Source organism: Macaca fascicularis, chromosome 1 (genome assembly GCF_037993035.2).
Source record: "Macaca fascicularis isolate 582-1 chromosome 1, T2T-MFA8v1.1".
In the NCBI taxonomy this organism is placed as follows: domain Eukaryota; kingdom Metazoa; phylum Chordata; class Mammalia; order Primates; family Cercopithecidae; genus Macaca; species Macaca fascicularis.
The window spans coordinates 181,933,053-181,955,013 of NC_088375.1; the positions used below are offsets into that span (position 1 = coordinate 181,933,053).

Sequence of the window (21,961 nt, forward strand, 5' to 3'; positions counted from 1 at the left end):
ACAGGCGCCCGCCACCTCGCCTGGCTAGTTTTTTTTTTTTTGTATTTTTCAGTAGAGACGGAGTTTCACCGTGTTAGCCAGGATGGTCTCGATCTCCTGACCTCATGATCCGCCCGTCTCAGCCTCCCAAAGTGCTGGGATTACAGGCTTGAGCCACCGTGCCTGGCCCTAAATGCAAATTTTCACCAATTTTCTTCAAAAAATCATCTGCCCAGGGAAATAGTTTCAAAAATTTCATATCCAGTTTCTTATTCTTACCTTTAAAATTTCTGGCTTTGTTTTTTCCATCACATGAGTCAGACTAAAAAGATGAAATAGAGCTTCCCGAACAAAGAATGCCCGTTCACTGTAACGCTTCAGTGCTTCTGCAATCTGAGTTTCATTGGCTTCTCCAGACACCTGTGAACATAACCAGATTAGCTTTTAGAATTCTCTCTCTTTCTCTATCTAAATATCATTTGTGGCCAGGTGTGGTGGCTCATGCCTGTAATCCCAGTACTTTGGGAGGCCAAGGTGGGTGGATCATGTGAAGTCAGGAGTTCAAAACCACCCTAGCCAACATGGTGAAACCCCATCTCTACTAAAAATAAAAAAGTTAGCCAAGCGTGGTGGTGCACGCCTGTAATCGCAGCTACTCAGGAGGCTGAGGCAGAAGAATTGCTTGAACCGAGAAGGCGGAGGTTACAGTGAGCTGAGATCGTACCACTGCACTCCAGCCTGGGCAACACAGCAAGACTCTGTCTCTAAATAAATAAATAAATATAATTTGTATACATGGCATCTAGGATAGTTATGTAAAGCTGGAATCAAATAAAAATGATTATACTTTCCAATCTATCCAGATTAGTCATCTTAAAAAGGTGTATTTTTCTTGAAGAGATGTATATTAGATAAACTCAGAACCTAGCATAAGACCATGGGTGAAATTTTCTGTATTATACCTAAAATAAATCCCAAGATATTTAACACTATTTATAAGGCCCTACCACTTGATGAGGATCCTATCTGCCTCTTACTCCTCTCCCCCAGCTCACAATGTTTTAGCTATATACCCCTTTTTTCCTCATCTTTCCGTAAGTCAAGCTTTTTCTCAGTAAAACACCACTCATACAATGTCCTCTCTGACTGAAAACTTCCTTTCTCTCTTTGCCTGACTAATTTCTACTCATTCTTCCTTATTCAAGTTAAGGACACTTTCTTAGAGAAGTCTTTTTGAGCCACTGATTTAAATTAGGTCCCCTGAAACATCTCTTTCATAGCTATCATAATCCCCCACTGGATTGATCTATTCACCATTGTACCCCAATAGCTAGCATTATGCTTGGCTCAGAATATGTACTCCATAAGTATTCATCAAATAAATGTATCCATTAATTTCTCCAGATTTATCATGCTCCTTTTCAGCACCAAGAGGTTCTGTTTAAACTTAAGTCTTTCTAGGGATTCCTAACATAAAAGTATATTATTTTATTTTATTTTATTTTATTTTTATTTTTTTGAGATGGAGTCTTGCTCTGTTGCTCAGGCTGCAGTGCAGTGGCTCGATCTCAGCTCACTGCAAGCTCTGCCTCCCATGTTCACACCATTCTCCCGCCTCAGCCTCCTGAATAGCTGGGACTACAGGCACCCGCCACCACGCCCGGCTAACTTTTTGTATTTTTAGTAGAGACAGGGGGTTTCACCGTGTTGGCCAGGATGGTCTCGATCTCCTGAACTCATGATCCACCTGCCTCAGCCTCCCAAAGTGCTGGGATTACAGGTGTGAGCCACCACGCCCGGCCCAAAAGTATATTATTTTAAGATAATATATTTATCTTAAAATGTGGTTCATGTGCCACTGGGCAACCAAATATAGGTAACAGAAAGTGGCTCTTTATAAAAATAATCCAATTAGTAAGAGAAAAATAAATGATTAAAATATCACCATAATTCTGAGTGAATTGATAGATCTAGCTACTAAGTGTCAATAACTGCTAACATCACAGAAAGACAAACTACTAGATATTTATGTACCTCATAATGTAAAAATACAACACCTAAGGGTCTGGCCAAAGGGATAAAACGTTAAGTCTAATTAAGCCTCCAAATCCAGCTACCAATTTGCAGAAAATAAGAGGAAGATGCACCATTAGTATACAATCAGCAAAATCCAGGCTGGCAGAGTGGCTTATATCTGTAATCCCAGCATTTTCGGAGGCTGAGGCAGGAGGATCACTTTAAGCCCAGGAGTTCCAGACCAGCCTGGGCAACAAAGCAAGACCCTGTCTCTACAAAACAGCAACAAATACAATAAAATCCAGACTTAGGGAAACTCTACAAATCATAATGATAGATTCTTCAATAAACAAATTATAAGGAAAAGAAAGGGATGGAGGAGGAACCTATAAACTAAAAGATACTCAAAAGACATCAAATTGTTTTAAATGGGCAAGATTATCCAGGTGCCTAAATAGCTGGGTCATAAAATTATGAAGAAATGAAAGGACATGGCCAGGTGTAGTGGCTCACACCTGTAATCCCACCACTTTGGGAGGCCGAAGTGAGCTTTGGGGTAGCTGACAAAGTTCTGTTACTTAACCTGAGTGATGGTTTCAAGTGTGTCCACTTTTATTTCAACTTAAGCTACATAATTATTTATCGTCTTTGTCTCTGTTTTATTTTACAATAAAGTTTTAAAAAATGCCAAAAAATGTCATTCAGAGAGACTATCTCATAATAAGGGGAAGATTTAGTCTTTTTTGGCAGTAACATTATACAGTGTGACACAAAAGTAATCAAATATTTTAAAAATATATTACTCAGTAACAAAGTTTTATATAAACATATAATATTCAGCCAGGCAAGATGGCTCATGCCTGTAATCCCAGCACTTTGGGAGGTAGAGGCAGGAGGATCACTTGAGCCCAGGAGTTCAAAACCAGCCTGGGGAACATAGTAATACCCTGTCTCTATAAAATAAAATAAAAATCAGTTGCGTGTGATGGTGCATGCCTGTAATCCCAGCTACTTGGGAGACTGAAGTGGACTGCTTGAGCCCAGGAATTTGAGGCTGCAGTAAGCCATGACTGTGCCACAGCACTCCATGATGGGCAACAGAGTGAGACTCTTGATTATCAAAAAACAAAAAAGCCTATAATACTCACATTGGAATATGCAGCTTTGAGGAAATGAAGGGATGTATCATGGCTGACATTTCAACCATTAATAGGATATGCTACAAGAGTCTGAAATGAATTAGACTACAGTATTGATATGTGTCACATGACGCAAGGGCACATATTAAGAATTTCTAAGATTGTTGAAATAATAATAAAAGTTTCTTTACTTCCATTACTTCATGTCTTTTCTTTTTTTTTTCCTTTTTTTTTTTTTTTGAGACGGAGTCTCGCTCTGTCGCCCAGGCTGGAGTGCAGTGGCGCAGTCTCGGCTCACTGCAAGCTCCGCCTCCCGGATTCACGCCATTCTCCTGCCTCAGCCTCCTGAGTAGCTGGGACTGCAGGCGCCCGCCACTACGCCCGGCTAATTTTTTTGTATTTTTAGTAGAGACGGGGTTTCACCGTGTCAGCCAGGATGGTCTCGATCTCCTGTCCTCGTGATCCGCCCGCCTCGGCCTCCCAAAGTGCTGGGATTACAGGCGTGAGCCACCGCGCCCAGCCCTTTTTTCCTTTTTTTTGAGACACGGTCTCGCTCTGTCGCCCAGACTGGAGTGCAGCGGCAGGATCTCAGCTCACTGCAACCTCTACTTCCTGGGTTCAGGCAACTGTCATGCCTCAGCCTCCCGAGTAACTGGGGTTACAGGCACCTGCCACCACGTCCGGCTAATTTTTGTACTTTTAGTAGAGACGGGATTTCGCCACGTTGGCCAGGCTGCTCTCAAACTCCTGACCTCAAGTGATCAGCTGACCTTGGCCTCCTGAAGTTCTGGGATTACAGGCATGAGCCACCACGCCCGGCCTCCATTACTTTACTTCTTTAAATGCTTTTTAAACTTTCTATTCATGTATAACATATTTACACAAACTGGTTTGGACTACATATTCACATACACAAATGGGTATTTAATAAAATTTTTCAAAGTGTTCAGTTCATTGAATCACCCAGAACTTTTTCTTATAAATTCAAAAAAAACACTGAAATGTGAAATGAGAAAAAACTGTAAGAGGGAAATATAAAATAATCTAAATCAGACTTTATTCTTCCTTTACCCACATTTGGTTGGTTCCAACAACTTTATAAATCTCTTAAGTGAAATATATTCTCAAGTTACCTTGAATATAAAATTAAAGAACTTTTGTTACTGGAAGAATGTTAAACACTCTAAGTCAATTGCTTTTTTTTTTTTTTTTTTTTGAGACACAGTCTCTCTCTATTGTCCAGGGTGGAGTGCAGTGGCACAATCTCAGCTCACTGCAACCTCCACTTCCCGGGTTCAAATGATTCTCCTGCCTCAGCCTCCTAAGTAGGTGGGACAACAGGCGTCTGCCACCACGCCTGGCTAAATTTTTTTGTATTTTTAGTAGAGGCGGGGTTTTCACCATGTTGGCTAGGCTGCTCTCCAACTTTTGGCCTCAAGTGATCCGCACACGTTGGCCTCCCAAAGTGCTGGGATTATAGGCGTGCTCTGAGCCAATTTTATTGCATATATATATATATATATATATATATATATATATATATATATTTTTTTTTTTTTTAGACAGAGTTTCGCCCTTGTTGTTCAGGCAGGAAATCAATGGCACGATCTCAGCTCACCACAACCTCCACCTCCCGGGTTCAAGAGATTCTCTTGCCTCAGCCTCCCAAGTAGCTGGGATTACAGGCATGCACCACCACGCCCAGCTAATTTTTTTTGGATTTTTAGTAGAGACTGGGTTACTCCATGTTGGTCAGGCTGGTCTCCAACTCCCAATCTCAGGTGCTCCGCCTGCCTTGGCTTCCCAAAGTGCTGGGGTTACAGGTGTCAGATGGGGTCTCACTATGTTGCTCAGGCTGGTCTCAAACTCCTGAGCTCAAGCAATCCTCCCACCTCGGCCTCTCAAAGTGCTGGGATTAAAGGCATGAGCCACTACGCCTGGCCAAAAAATAATTATGTACCTTCACTGCATGTTGATTACTGCAGTTTTTCAATACAGCAGTCTGACTTCAAGGGAGAGATCTAAGTTAAGACACAAATTTAGGAGTCATTGCATATAGATTTAAGGACTGAGGTACAGAACACTCCAACAGTCAGAGGCCTGGAAGATGAGGAAGAACCAACAAAGGAAACTGAGGCTCAGTAGCAAGACAAGTAGGAAAAAAAAAACAAGCAAGTATGATACCCAGGAAGCTAAGTTTTTTTTTTTAAAGGTATCTCAGGGAAGAGCGAAAGATCAACTGTGTCAAATACCATTTTACTTTGGGTCAAATACAATGAAGACTAAGAACTAACATTGGGTTTAGCAGATTTTTGATGTTCTCATGAGTTGGGAGCCACAGCTTGGGAGATAATCCAAGTGGATTAGGTGGCCAACAAATATAAGAATTCTAGTTGTGGAGAAATGGAAGGTTCAGGAAACTGATGGTGACAGATGAGAAAACTGAGTAGGGAAATAGTGAGAAGAGAAAATCGAGTGCAGAAATACTGATGACAGAGCTGGAAATTCTATGGTAAGAAAGCCAGGCTAGGCTCAGGGGCTTACACCTGTAATCCCAAAAGTGGGAGGCCAAGGTTGGAGGATCACTGAGCGAGAACCCATCTTTACAAAAACACTAAAAAAAAAAAAAAAGGCCAGGCGTGGTGGCTCATGCCTGTAATCCCAGCACTTTGGGAGGCCAAAGCAGGCAGATCACCTAGGTCAGAAGTTCAAGACCAGCCCAGCTAACATGGTGAAACCCCATCTCTACCAAAAATACAAAAATCAGCTGCACATGGTAGCAGGCACCTGTAATCCCAGCCACTCAGGAGGCTGAGGCAGGAAATTCGCTGAAACCCAGGAGGTGGGGGTTTCAGCGAATTTCTGTGAGCTGAGATCACGCCACTGCACTCCAGCCTGGGTGACTGAGCAAGACTCCATGTCAAAAAAAAAAAAAAAAAAATAGCCAGTTATGGTGGCACTTGCTTGTGGTCCCAGCTACTCAGGAGGCTAAGCCAGGAGGATCCACTCAAGCCCAGGAGGTAGCGGCTGCATGAGCTTGTTCATGCCACTGTACTCCAGCCTGGGTAACAGGGCGAGACCCTGCCTCTGGAAAAAAAAAAAAAAAGTTATTTTAAAACAGTGATTCATAAGTTTGGCTGGACACTGCAGTCATCTTGAAGCTTTAAAAAACAGTGATGCCTGTGTCTCACCTCTCTTCCTAATACAGTCTTTGCACATATTATTCTGTCTGCTGGGAATACTGTCTACTGAGCTACTCACCCTTAAGATCTCCACTCATTCATCAATTTCTCAGAGAAACCAGGCCGGGAGTGGTGGCTCATGCCTATAAACCTAGCACTTTGGAAGGCCAAAGCAGGTGAACTGCCTGAGCTCAGGAGTTCGAGACTAGCCTTGGCAACATGGTGAAACCCTGTCTCTCCTAAAATACAAAAACTTAGCCGGGTATGGCAGTGTGTGCCTGTAGTCCCAGCTACTTGGGAGGCTGAGGCAGGAGAATCACTTGAACCTGGGAGGCGGAGGTTGCAGTGAGCCAAGATCATGCCATTACACTCCAGCCTGGGTGACATCTTGATTCCATCTCCCAAAAAAAAAAAAAAGTATTTATGGTTTAAAGCATATATCTATAAAAGTATATAAGTAAATAGGTATAAATATAAAAATGTATTTGTAATAATATAATCACCACTCCCATTAGGTTAAGCTACTTGGAGGCAGATCCTGTATCATTTTCTTTTCCTTTTTTTTTTTTTTTGAGATGGAGTCTCACTCTATCACCCAGGCTTGAGTGCAGTGGCACAATCTTGGCTCTCTGCAACTTCCACCTCCTGGGTTCAAGAGATTCTCCTGCCTCAGGCTCCCGTGTAGCTGGGAATATAGGCACATGCCACCATGCCTGGCTAATTTTTGTATTTTTAGTAGAGACGGGGTTTCACCATGTTGGCCAAGCTGGTATCGAACTCTTGACCTCAAGTGACCTGCCCATCTCTGCCTCCCAAAGTGTTGGGATTACAGGTGTGAGCCACCACACCCAGCCTCATTTTCATTTTTGAATCCCAAGCTCTATCAAATCCAACTGATGTTTGTTAAACTAAATTTAAACCATTAGGCATGAGAAATCTTAGGAAAAGCAAAATTCTACCATTTCTACAGTAGAGATCTCCTTAGAATACTTGATCTCCCACTAGGTATTCAATTCAACAAGCGGTGTCCCCAGTTTCTCCGAAGTTATCCATTAAAAACAGTATATGTAGCTGGGCGCAGTGGCTCACGCCTGTAATCCCAGCACTTTGGGAGGCCAAGGCAGGCAGATCACAAGGTCAGGAGATCAAAACCATCCTGGCTAACACAGTGAAACCCTGTCTCTACTAAAAATACAAAAAATTAGCCGGGTGTGGTGGCAGGCACCTGTAGTCCCAGCTACTCGGGGGGCTAAGGCAGGAGAATGGTGTGAACCCGGGAGGCAGAGCTTGCAGTGAGCTGAGATGGCACCACTGCACTCCAGCCTCGGTGACAGAGTGAGACTCTGTCTCAAAAGACAAAAAAACAAAAAAACCAGTGTATGTAAATGGTTCAAAATATCTAAACATTATCATCGTAAGACAACCTATTGTTTATCCAGGACCTACTATGTGACTTGCACTTTACATAGATTATCATTAATCTTCAAAATTCTGCAAGGTAAGAATACCATGTATTCTACAAATAAGGAAATAAAAACTTGAAGTGACATCATAGCTTGTCCTGGGTCATGACGCTGAAATTTTAATTAGGACTCTAAAACCTTTCAACTATATGAGGCCCTGTTTCATGAACATGTTCCATATATTATAGACATTCATCTTTAACGCAGTCTTATGCAACTAAGATATTGGTCAGCCTGACAGAATAATATATTTTTAAAGTCTAACCTTCAAATGTCCTTCGCCTGTGAGGAATTCAGAGTAACCAGCATCAGTAGCCAGCAAACCTACAAACTGCATGCTTGGACGTTGTTGTATAAAGGCTTCAACAGCTTTATCTGTCACGTGCTTTCTCCCAGAAACATCCAGAGAAACAAGGTTGGGTAGGATGTCTTTTTGTTCCAGTAAGCGAAGAGCTATGTCTGATGTAAACTGTTTATCATCTGAGATATCAAGATGATTCAGATGTTTGAGTTCCCGAACTACATCCAGTATCTGGGTGGTTGTCATTTTTAAACATTTCAAGTGGTGCATGGTTAGAGACTTGAGTCGGTCTTTGCAGGCCAGTAGAGCAGTGATGTCTGTGATCGAGGTGTTAGAAATATCCAAGCTCTCTAATCTTGGCAACGAGGCAACTTCAGCCAGGTCTTCATTGTAAAAGAGAACATTGGTGATGCTTAAAGCTCGAAGGCCAGAAAGCCGGCTAAAGCACCGCTCGTAAGGATCCTCGAGGGAGAGAGTTAATGAATTCAGCACCAGGCACTGGAGATTCTGCTGGATCCATTTGTTACTGCCAAGTCCACTGATAATGTCTGTAATTGTGATATCAGCATTCACACCTGTGGCATCAAGTTCCACTAACTTGTGATGGCAGAAGGCTTTCCGGAAAGCAACAGCAGAAATCTTTGCTTTGCGAATGCAGGCTCGCTTTAAGCGCATCTGGTTGCCCCTAAAAATACCCACAGTTCCATCATTCAGTAGACCTGTGGAAAAACAAGCAGCACTTTAACTTCAAAAAACAGCTAAAGAATAGCTAAAATTTCCATCACACTTTACATTTCCAAAGTGCTCCCACGTAACAGTATCTTGTCTGATAATCACAATTCATTTAGGTGAGAATATTATTGTTTACAACCTGTAGATGAGTAAACTGGGGCTCAGAGAGTGGCTTTCCAAGATCACAGGGCCAGCAAGTGGCAGAGTCAGGACTGTGGCAGACATTATTGATATCCACTAACATCTGGTTCTTACCTTACCAGACAGACAACTACATTTCCCAGCCCATCCCTGGAGTTAGCTGGAGCCATGTGCCTAGTTCTGGCCAATGGACTGTATGCTGAAGCACCTGAGAGCCAGTGCATGATTTTCCATGCTGTCTTTTCCTGCTATGACAAATGAGGAGCCTTCACGTTCTAGAGAGCATAGTTTTATGAGGAGGAACCCTCCATCAGTTTGGACCCTAGGGTAACCACGAAGCAGAATTCTCTATGGACTTGCAGAGTTATGTACCACAAGTGAGGTAGAAACCTTGTGTTAAGGTATTTGATTTGTTAGCAATACATTTCTAGCCTATCCTTTAAATTCCCTTAACATATTATTATACAAACAAATATATATACATATAATATATTTAGCATGCACTTAATGCCTTGTAATTCATTAATAAACCACTAGCCAGATCTCAAACCTTATTAAAGTGATCTAGGCCTGGGAAACATAGCGAGACCCCATCTCTACAAAATAACTGAAAACGAGTTGGGCATAGTGGTGCATGCTTATAGTCCCAGCTACTAGGGAGGCTGAGATGGAAGGATCACTTGAGCCCAGGAGTTTGTGGTTATAGTGAGTACTGCACTCCAGCCTGGGTGACAGAGTGAGACCCTGTCTCTTTTTTTTTTTTTTTTTTTTTTTTGAGACGGAGTCTCGCGCTGTCACCCAGGCTGGAGTGCAATAGCCGGATCTCAGCTCACTGCAAGCTCCGCCTCCCGGGTTCACGCCATTCTCCTGCCTCCACCTCCCGAGTAGCTGGGACTACAGGCGTCCGCCACCTCGGCCGGCTAGTTTTTTGTATTTTTTAGTAGAGACGGGGTTTCACCGTGTTAACCAGGATGGTCTCGATCTCCTGACCTCGTGATCCGCCCGTCTCGGCCTCCCAAAGTGCTGGGATTACAGGCTTGAGCCACCGCGCCCGGCCTGAGACCCTGTCTCTCAAAAAAAAAAAAAAAAAACAACAACTAGTAGTTATAGCCCCTCCCTGGCAGATGAATGTAAATGAAGTCGACCCAGTAACCTCCTCGAAGTGCTTTCGAGATATACCTGTCTACCACAGTGTCACAAGCATATGATACTTTGGAGCCACATCAACAATATCACATATAAACTAAACAACACTGACTGTGAAAGAAGTAACAATCATGCCAAAAAAAGGTAGTCTAAGAACAGTCTGGGGTGAATGAGCAATTGAGGACAGGTAAATAAATAGCCTGAAGTCAAGAGAGGAACTCTAAGGTGGCACCTTAGCTGGCCCATACTCAAAATGTAGCTAGGCTGCCAGCCAGTCATCCTTAAATTAGAACTGAGGTATGTTTAAAAGGGAGCACTACTCTCTAATGAATTTTGCAGACTTAATTACAGTTACACAGTTAAAATCAAGAAAGGCCTTTGCAAAACTTGCCCAAGTGGACAAAAATGACTAATTACATATTAAGAACTCCATTATATTTTAGAGCTGCGCTGTCCAATACATAGTCACTAGCTACATACAGCTGGAGAGCACTTGAAAAGCAGGTGGTACAATGTGAGGTCAGCTACAAGTATAAAATATACACCAGATTGTGAAGATTTAATACAACAAAATAATGTAAAGTATCTCAATTTTTTATATTGACTACAGGTTGAAATGATCATTTTTTAATATATTGGGTTAAATAAAAATAACTAAAACTAGTTTCACTTGTTTCTTTTTATTTTTGTTTTTGTATGTGGCCACTGGTAAATTTAAAATTACATTTCTATTAAACACTGTGGTTCTAGAGACAGCCCTTCAAAGTACCTGAACTCTATTTCAGGGGAGTAAATTTCATGGTGGGGTCCATTCAGCAAATAGTTTATTAAACAATTACTATATGTCAAATATCCTAAATGTTGTAGATACAGAGAAAAATAAGATATGCCCCTATAACCAAAGGATTCATAATCCCATGGAGTAAAAAAGACACAAACAGCCATAACAAAATGAGATATTTGGTATACCAATGTCAAGTATAAGTATCACAAAAACAAAGAAAAGGAAGTAAACCATCACGAATGGAGATCTGGAAAAGATTTGATGGGAGAGGTGATCTTTGAGCAAAGCCTTTGAAGATGCTGGAAGAATTCAAAGATAGAGAAAGAAGGTTAGGAGGCCAGGTGCAGTGGCTCATGCCTGTAATCCTAGCATTTTAGGAGGCCGATGCGGATGGATCACATGAGGCCAGGAATTCGAGACCAGTCTAGCCAACATGACAAAACTTCATTTCTACTAAAAATGCAAAAATTAAACAGTTGTGGTGGTGCACGCCTGTAATACCAGCTGCTTGGGAGGCTGAGGCAGAGAATCACTATGAACTTGGGAGGTGGAGGCTGCAGTGAGCCGAGATTGTGCCACTGCACTCCAGCCTGGGCGACAGAGTGAGACTCCATCTCAAAAAAAAAAAAAAAAAAAAAAAGAGAGAGAAAGAAGGTTAGGTATATTAAAGAAAGAATATACAACATAAGCAAAGTCTTAAAGATGTGAAAGCATATCACAGGGTTAGGAAATGGCAAGTAGTTCTTTCTATATTGCTTGAACATAAACAACTAGAGCCATAAGATGTGGTGCATTTCTGGGGATATAAGCATGCAAATGGGAGAGAAGAAATGAGGCTGAAGGTGAGCTGGAGCTTGATCACTCTGAAGGGTGAAGAGATGAAAGCAGATCAGCTAGGGACCTTGGGACCCATGGAACGATGCAGTAAAGTTCCTGGGTTTTTTCTGGTCATATATCCCAGATCTAAAGTTGAAGGAGCCAGCAGCCTGGAAACGTCAATGGGCACAGACAAAAAAGCTCCCCCAAAATCTACTCACTCTAGCCAATGTACCAGGAAAGGAGCAACTAGTAAGACAGCAAACAGCTAGTAGATAGTAACTGCTCTACCTCAGCCAAACATGACAGAAAAAACTGCGGCCCCACCCATGCCAGCAAGTGCCAATAGGGGCCTAGATTTCTACCCCTGCCAGGCTATAATTACTTCCCCCAATCTGCCCACAGGGGAGGTGTTAGAGAAGTCTGAGTAGAGACCAAGGATAGTAAGAACTATCCCCCACCATGATGTCAGTAGATACCATATGTGAAGCAAGCAGTGATGAAGTTCTCTATAGGAAGTCTAGTGGAAAGTCAGGACTTCCACAACTGCCCAACATTAATGAGGCCACCTCCTCCCAACATGGTGTCAGTAGAGGCCAACTGGGAAGCAGAAATGACATACCCATACGCCTTTCAGCTAGGGAAGTTATCAATAGAGTCCTAGTGGAGAGTCAGAATTCCAACCTCTGCATAGCCCTGCACCTTGGGTGTCAAGAGAAGCTAAGTGGGGAACCAGAAAGAACTTTTTTTTTTTTTTTTTTGAGACAGAGTCTTGCCCTGTGACCCAGGCTGGAGTGCAATGGCACTGATCTTGGCTCACTGCAACCTCCGCCCCCTGAGTTCAGACGATTCTCCTGCCTCAGCCTCCTGAGTAGCTGGGATTACAGGCACCCACAACCACACCCAGCTAATTTTTTGTATTTTTAGTAGACACTGGATTTCACCATGTTGGCCAGGATGGTCTCGATCTCCTGACTTTGTGATCCACACCCCCCTTGGCCTCCCAAAGTGCTGGGATTACAGGCATGAGCCACCATGCCCGGCCCAGAAAGAACATTAACCCTAATCTGGCTGGGCATGGTAGTTCATGTCTGTAATCCCAGCACTTTGGGAGGCTAAGGCGGGCAGATCACGAGGTCAGGAGATCGAGACCATCTCAGCCAACGTGGTGAAACACCATCTCTACTAAAACACAAAAAATTAGCCAGGCCTGGTGGTGCGTGCCTTGTAATCCCAGCTACTTGGGAGGCTAAGGCAGGGAAATCACTTGATCCCAGGAGACGGAGGTTGCAGTGAGCTGAGATCGTGCTACTGCACTCCAGCCTGGCGACAGAGCAAGACTCCGTCTCAAACAAAAAATTAGCCAGGCATGGTGGTGCACACCTGTAATCTCAGCTACTATGGGGACTGAGGCAGGAGAATGGCATGAACCTGGAGGCGGAGGTTGCAATGAGCCCAGATTGCACCATTGCACTCCAGCCTGGGCAACAAGAGCAAAACTCCATCTCAAACATAACATAACGTAACATAACATAACATAAAATAAAATAACATAAACTAACAACAAAATATAAAATACAATAACATAAAATAACATACAATAACAACAAAATAACAAAATAAAATAACATAAAATAACACAAGAAAATAAAATAACAAAATAACATAAAATAACATAAAATAACATACAACATAAAATAACAAAGTAAAATAAAATAAAAATAACATAAAATAAAATAACATAACATAAAATAAATAAAATAATCTTTTTTTTTTTGAGATGGAGTCTAGCTCTGTCGCCCAAGCTGGAGTGCAGTGGCAGATCTCAGTCCACTGCAAGCTCCGCCTCCTGGGTTTACCCCATTCTCCTGCCTCAGCCTCCCGAGCAGCTGGGACTACAGGCACACACTGCCACTCCCGGCTAATTTTTTGTATTTTTAGTAGAGACGGGATTTCGCCATGTTAGCCAGGATGGTCTCGATCTCCTGACCTCGTGATCTGCCTGCCTCGGCCTCCCAAAGTGCTGAGATTACAGGCGTGAGCCACCATGCCAGGCCTACAATTTTTTTTTTTTTTTTTTTTTTTGAGACGGAGTCTCGCTCTGTCGCCCAGGCTGAAGTGCAGTGGCGGGATCTTGGCTCACTGCAAGCTCCGCCTCCCAGGTTCACGCCATTCTCCTGCCTCAGCCTCCCGAGTAGCTGAGACTACAGGCGCCCGCCACCACGCCAGGCTAATTTTTTGTATTTTTAGTAGAGACGGGGTTTCACCGAGTTAGCCAGGATGGTCTCGATCTCCTTTGTGATCCACTCGCCTCGGCCTCCCAAAGTGCTGGGATTACAGGCTTGAGCCACTGCGCCCGGCCTATAAAATTTTTTAAAAAGAACATTAACCCCAATCTGGCAGTAACAAAGCAGTGCTCCTGCCTTCCACTGCTGGAGTGACGTCAGAGATTCAAACTAAAACAGAAAAGTCTCATATCACCTAAAATGTCCTAGTTTCAAAAAAAAATTACTCTGAATCATATTAAGAACCAGTAAGGCTTCAAACTGAAAAAGAGATAATCAATATATGCCAACAGTAAGGTAACAGAAATGTTAAAATTATTTGACAACGATTTTAAAGGAGCCATAATAAAATGCAATTAAATTTTCAAAAGTAAACAAAAATGCTTGAAAAAAATGAGTAACAGGCCAGGTGCAGTGGCACTCTGGGAGGCCAAGGCAGGCGGACCATGAGGTCAGGAGTTCGAGACCAGCCTGACCAACATGGTGAAACCCCATTTCTACTAAAAATACAAAAATTAGCTGGGCATGGTGGCACATGCCTGTAGTCCCAGCTACTTGGGAGGCTGAGGCAAAAGAATGACTTGAACCTGGGAGGCGAGCATTGCAGTGAGCCGAGATCCGCCACTGCACTCCAGCCTAGGTGACAGAGCAAGATTCTCCGTCTCAAAAAAAAAAAAAATTAGTAAGAAAAAAAAAGAATAACAGAAAATCTCAGCAAGGCAAGAGAAAATACAAAGAAGAAACAAATAGAAATTTTAGAAGTGGGCTGGGCGCGGTGGCTCACGCCTGTAATCCCAGCACTTTCGGAGGCCAAGGCGGGCAGATCACGAGGTTAGGAGATCGAGACCATCCTGGCTAACACAGTGAAACTCCGTCTCTACTAAAAATACAAAAAATTAGCCGGGCGTGGTAGCGGGTGCCTGTAGTCCCAGCTACTCGGGAGGCTGAGGCAGAAGAATGGCATGAACCCGGGAGGCGGAGCTTGCAGTGAGCCGAGATTGCGCCACTGCACTCCAGTCTGGGCCACAGAGGGAGACTCCATCTCAAAAAAAAAAAGAAATTTTAGAAGTGAAAAATACAATAATGCTTGGGGTCAACAGTAAAATAGAGAGCAGAGAAAAAAGATCAGTGAACTAGAAGATAAAACAATATAAATTACCTAATTTAAATAACAAGAACAGAATGGGAAGAAAACCGAAACCAAAAACCTAAAGCTATATTTGCATCACTGGAATATCTCAAGGACAGGAGAAAGAGAGTGGGGTTGAAAAAGTACTTAAAGAAATAATGAGCAGGCACAGTGGCTCATGCTTACAATCCCAGTACTCTGGGAGGATGAGACAAGAGGCCAGGAGTTTGAGACCAGCCTGGGCAACATTGCAAGACTCCATCCCAACAACAAAAAATTTCAATCGGTCAGGCATGGTAGTGCATACCCGTAGTCCTAGCTACTCAGGAGGCTGAGGTGGAAAGATCGCTTGAGCCCAGGAGTTTGAGATTATAGCGAGCTATGATTGCACTCCACCTTGAAGGAAAGAGTAAGACCCTGACTGCGGGGTAAAAAAAAAAAAAAAAAAAAAAAAAAAAAAAAAAAAACTGAGTATGGTGGCTCATTCCTGTAATTGGGAGGCTGAGGTGGGAGGATTGTTTTGAGCCCAGGGGTTCAAGACCAGCCTGCACAACACAGAAAGACATCATCTCTATTACAAATTTTTTAAAATTAGTCAGATGGTGGCATGCACCTGTGGTCTCAGCTACTCAGGAGGCTGAGGCAGGAGGATTGCTTGAGTCCAGGAGTTTAAGGCTGCAGTGAGCTATGATCATGCCACTACACTCCAGCCTGGGAAATAGAATGAGACCTTGTCTCAAAAAATAAATTTTTTAATTAAAAAAAAAAAAAAAAGATAGGCTGGGTACAGTGGATCACGCCTAGAATCCTAGCACTTTGGGAGGCCAAGACAGGAGGACTCCTTGAGGCCAGGGGTTCAAGACCAACCTGGCCAACATAGTGCAACTCCATCTCTATTTAAAAAAAAAAAAAAAAAAAAAAGATCACTCAGAAAAATTGGAAGCAGTGGTTTGCATGGAGTTAAGGGAATTTTATGATGGATGGCTTCAATTTTCTTACCAAGATAAATGGTGGAAAGTCTGAGAAGAGCAAAGAACATCTGAAGCTACTGTTAGGAACACTAGTTAACTGGGGAAATACTCCAGAATTCCTGGGCAGTGCCGAGGGGCCCACCTTTCTATTACTGACTTGCCTCTTTGTCATTCAGGTCTCAGTCTAGTATTACCAACTTAGAAGCTCCGATCATCCAAGTTAACACCTCCCTTCCTTTATTACTCTTCTTAAGAGAACAATGTTCTTTCTCTCTCAGAGAATCTGGCACAAGCTGTAATTCTATATGTTTACTTCCTAACTGTGTCTCCCACTGAACTAAATGCTCCACGAAAGCAAGATTCATGTTGTGTTCATTGTCTTATTTAAATATTCACAGTAATCCCTGTGAGGGAGTTATAATTATCAACATTTTACAGATGAGGAATCTTAGACTTGCAGAGTCACTTGTCCAGGGTCAAATAGCAAATTAATGTTGGAACCAGGAATCAGACCTAGGGCTGATTTCTAGATCTCATGCTCTTTTCTTATTTTAAAAATATCTTGGCTGGGCACAGTAAATCACACCTATAATCCCAGCACTTTGAAAGGCTGAGGCAGGTGGATCACCTGAGGTCATGAGTTTGAGACCAGCCTGGTCAACATGGTGAAACCCTGTCTCTACTAAAAATAAAAAATAAAAAAAAAAAATTATCCAGGCATGGTGGTGCATGCCTGTAATTCCAGTTACTCAGGAGGCTGAGGCAGGAGAATCACTTGAACCTGGGAGGTGGAGGTTGCAGTAAGCCGAAATAGTGCCACTGTACTCTAGCCTAGCAACAGAGCAAGACTCCATCCCCAAAATAATAATAATAATAATAAAAAGAATCAACATGCTCTAAATGATAACTCAAGGGCTTCTTTCAAGGAGTAAAATACAGATGCATAAATACAAGGATTGTGCCCCAAAGCATTTTTTCTTTCTTTCTGATTTAGGACAGACAGTTGAAGTGACCAGCAATGTGATCTACAAGTAAGTGGGGTGCTAGTCTGGGAGTGTAACCTTTCAGTCACCTAGAAAGTCTATTTGGCTAGTCAAGGAAGCAATTCATAATGTTTCAGATTTTCAGTTTTATCCCAAACCAGAAGGCTGAATATGTCAAGATTTATAAATTTAGATTATATTGACAGTATGACACAGAAACATTATCATTAGATGGCAAAATTCTCACTCTGATTTCTAGCTCTTATGCCCACCTTTCCTGGAAAATTTTTAGCATGCAGACACAGATACAATGAGAAAAGACCATGACAAGAGAATCACAGACCCCGATAAGTAAAACTCTAGCACCAGATTTATTTTAATTAAGACTGCTACTGGCTGAGCACGGTGGTTCAAAACTGTAATCCTAGTACTTTGGGTGGCTAAGGCAGGAGAATTGCTTGAGCCCAGCAGTTTGAGACCATCCTGGACAACGTAGTGAGACTGTCTCTACCAAAAAATTTAAAAGTAGCCAAGATTACACCACAGCACTCCAGCCTGGGTAACAAAGCGAGACCCTGTCTCTTAAAATAAAAAATAATTATTAAAAAAAACTGCTTTTATACCTATTACTTAAAGCAATCTACAGATTCAATGCAATTCCTATCAATATACCAATGACATTCTTCCCAGAAATAGAAAAAATATCTAAAAATCTGTACGGAACCACAAAAGACCCTGAATAACCCAAGCAATCCTGTGCAAAAGGAATAAACCTACAGGCATCATACTACCAGACTTCAAAATATAATATAAAGCTATAGTAACCAAAACAGCAAAGTACCAACATAAAAATAAACACATAGACCATACAGAAACAGAAGAGGAACCCTAGAAATTAATTCACATATCTATGATCAACTGATTTTTGACAAAGGCACCAATGACACTGACTGGGAAAAGAATAGTCTGTTCAATAAATGGTGCTGGGAAGGCTGGATATCCACAGGCAAAAGAATGAAATAGACCCCCCAATCTCTCATCTTTACAAAAACCAACTCAAAATGAATCAGACTTAAATGTAAGACCCAAAACTATAAAACTACTAGAAGAAAATACAGCAGAGGGCCAGGCACAGTGGCTCACACCTGTAATCCCAGCACTTTGGGAGGCCAAGGTGGGCAGATCACCTGAGGTCAGGAGTTCAAGATCAGCCTGACCAACATGGTGAAACCCTGTCTCTACTAAAAATACAAAAATTAGCTGGACGTGGTGGAGGGCACCTGTAACTCCCAGCTACTTGGGAGGCTGAGGCAGGAGAATCGCTTGAACCTGGGAGGCGGAGGCTGTAGTGAGCTGAGATGGTGCCACCGCACGCCAGCCTGGGTGATAAGAGCAAAACTCGTCTCAAAAAAACAAACAAATGAAAAAAATAAAATATAGTGGAAACATTTCAGGACATTCATCTGAGAAGATTTTATGAACAAGACCTCAAAAGCACAGGCCAGGCATGGTGGCTCATGCCTGTAATTCTAGCACTTTGGGAGGCCAAGGCAGGAGGATCACTTGAGTTCAAGAGTTCAAGACCAGCTTGGGAACCATGGTAAGACCCTGCCTCTACAAAAAATTTAAAAAATTACCTGGGCATGGTGGTACATGCCTATAGTCTCAGCTAACTGGGAGGCTGAAGCAGGAGGATTGCTTGAGCCTGGGGGGTTAAGGCTGCAGTGCGCCATGATCACACTACTGTACTCCAGCCTGTGTAACAGAGTGAGACCCTGTCAAAAAAAAAAAAAAAAAAAGCACAGGCAACAAAAACAAACATAGACAAATGGGATTATATCAAGCTAAAAGCTTCTGCACAGCACAGCAAAGGAAACAATCAACAGAGTGGAAAGACAACCTATAGAATGGGAGAAAATATATGTCGACTATTTATCTCACAGGGGATTAATATCCAGAATATATAAGAAACTCAAACATCTCAACAGAAAAATAAACAATCCAATTTAAAAGTGGGCAAATGACCTGAATAGATATTTGTCAAAAGAAGACACACAAATGGCCAACAAATATATAAAGAAATGCTCAACATCACTAATCATCAAGGAAATGCAAATCAAAATGACAATGAGGTATTATATCACCTCAGGATGGCTATTAACAAAAGACAAAAAATAACAAATACTGGATGTAGAAAAGAGAACTCTTATACATTGTTGGTGGAGATGTAAACTAGTACAGCCTCTATGGAAAGCAGTATGAAGTTTCCTCAAAAAACTACAAATAGGGCCGGGCGCGGTGGCTCAAGCCTGTAATCCCAGCACTTTGGGAGGCCGAGACGGGCGGATCATGAGGTCAGGAGATCGAGACCATCCTGGCTAACACGGTGAAACCCCGTCTCTACTAAAAAAATACAAAATACTAGCCGGGCGAGGTGGCGGGCGCCTGTAGTCCCAGCTACTCGGGAGGCTGAGGCAGGAGAATGGCGTGAACCCGGGAGGCAGAGCTTGCAGTGAGCTGAGATCCGGCCACTGCACTGCAGCCTGGGCGGCAGAGCGAGACTCCGTCTCAAAAAAAAAAAAAAAAAAAAAAAAAACTACAAATAGAACTACCATATCCAGCAATCCCACTACTTGACATTTATTCAAAGGAAAGGAAATCAGAATATCAAAGAGACATCTGTACCCCCGTGTTTACTGCAGCACTATTCACAATAGCAAGATGCAGAATCAATCTATGTGTCCAATAACAGATGAATGAATGAAGAACATGTGGTGTATATACATAATGGAATACCATACAGCCATCAAAAAGAATGAAATCCTGTCATTCACAGTAACATGGATGGAACTGGAGGACATTATGTTAAGTGAAATAAGCCAGGAGCATAAAGTTAAACATGGCATGTTCTCACTCATATGTGAAAGCTAAAAACAGTGATCTCACAGAAATAAAAGTAGAATAGGTTAGTACAGGCTGGCGACTTGTAGAGGGAAGAGGAGGACAGGCAGAAATTGATTAAAGGATACAGAATTACAGCTAGACAGGAGGAGTCAGTTCTAGTGTTCTACACACTGTAGGATGACTACAGTTAACAATAATTCTTAGTTTCAAATAGCTAGAAGGAATGATAGTAAATATTTCCAATACAAATGTTTGAGATGATGAGTATGCTAATTACTCCAATCTTATCACTATACATTATATGTATTGAAGCATCATTACATATCCCATAAATATGTACAATTATTTTATGTCAATTTAAAAATAGGCCAGGGCCAGGCACAGTGGTTCATGCCTGTAATCCCAGCACTTTGGGAGACCAAGGCAGGTGGATCATTTGACGTCAGGAGTTCAAGACCAGCCTGGCCAACATGGTGAAACCCTGTCTCTACTAAAAATACACAAATTAGCTGGGCGTGGTGTCAGGCACCTATAGTCCCAGCTACTTGGGAGGCTGAGCCAGGAGGATCAACTGAACCCAGGAAGCAGAGACTGCAGTGAGTCGAGACTGTACCACTGCATTCCAGCCTGAGCGACAGAGTGAGATTCCATCTCAAAAAAAAAAAGTAGGCCGGGCATGTTGGCTCATGCCTGTAATCTCAGTACTTTGGAAGCCTGAGGCAGGAGGCTAACTTGAGACCAGTAGTTGAAGACCAGCCTGGGGAACATGGCAAGACCCTGTCTCTACAAAAAATAAAAGAAGAAATAGAAAATTGTTTAACACATGCAAAAAAGACTGCTACTAATATCATTAATCCTTTGAATTGAGTAAATAAGTAAAAAATTTTAAATGTACATGTTAAACATTTTCTAGAATCAATATGCTGTTAGAAACAGTACGATATTACCAGTTTTTTGTTTTTGTTGTTTTGTTTTTTTGTTTTTTTGAGACACTGTCTCACCCTGTCGCCCAGGCTGGAGTGCAATGACGCAATCTTGGCTCACTGCAACCTCCACCTCCGTGTTCAAGCAATTCTCCCTGCCTCAGCCTCCCGAGTAGCTGGGAGCACAGGCACCCGCCACCACACCGGGCTAATTTTTGTATTTTTAGTAGAGACAGGGTTTTGCCATGTTGGCCAGGCTGGTCTCAAACTCCTGACCTCAGGTGATCTGCTTGCCTTGGCCTCCCAAAGTACTCGGATTACAGGTGTGAGCCACTGCCCTCGGCTGATATTACCAATTTTAAAAGTATCCACAAGGCTGGGAGCGGTGGCTCACTCCTGTAATCCCAGCACTTTGGAAGGACTAGGTGGTAGATCACTTGAGGTCAGTTCAGGACCAGCCTAGCAAACATGGTGAAATCCCATCTCTACTAAAAAAAAAATACAAAAATTAGCCAGGTGTAGTGGCATATGCCTGTAACCCCAGCTACTCTGGAGGCTGAGGCACGAGAACTGCTTGAACCTGGGAAGCAGAGGTTGCAGTGAGCCGAGATTGTGCCACTGCACTCCAGCCTGGGTGACAGAGCGAGACTCTGTCTCAAGAAAAAAATAATAACAGTAATAAATAAAAAATAAAAGTATCAATCGAACAACTGTTTTCTCAGTATGAATATTTTCAAACACAAAGAAAAATGTATAAAGCAACTTTTACAAATTGAGACAAGAACTGGCTGGGCCGGGCGCGGTGGCTCAAGCCTGTAATCCTAGCACTTTGGGAGGCCGAGACGGGCGGATCACAAGGTCAGGAGATCGAGACCATCCTGGCTAACCCGGTGAAACCCCGTCTCTACTAAAAAATACAAAAAACTAGCCGGGCGAGGTGGCGGGCGCCTGTAGTCCCAGCTACTGGGGAGGCTGAGGCAGGAGAATGGCGTGAACCCGGGAGGAGGAGCTTGCAGTGAGCTGAGATCCGGCCACTGCACTCCAGCCTGGGCAACAGAGCGAGACTC

General features: G+C 42.6%; 1 protein-coding gene across 2 annotated transcripts in view; it reads right to left on the bottom strand.

Annotated features, from left to right (window-relative positions):
* ZYG11B (zyg-11 family member B, cell cycle regulator) overlaps positions 1-21,961 on the bottom strand; it is a 100,069-nt gene that overhangs the window by 45,329 nt on the left and 32,779 nt on the right. For both annotated transcript variants that reach the window (XM_045370982.3, XM_074006477.1), the window contains exons 3-4: positions 8,045-8,799; positions 259-399 (exon numbers count right to left, since the gene is read on the bottom strand). In XM_045370982.3, coding sequence (XP_045226917.1) covers positions 259-399; positions 8,045-8,799 — 896 coding nt within the window. The remainder of the gene's footprint in view (positions 1-258; positions 400-8,044; positions 8,800-21,961) is intronic.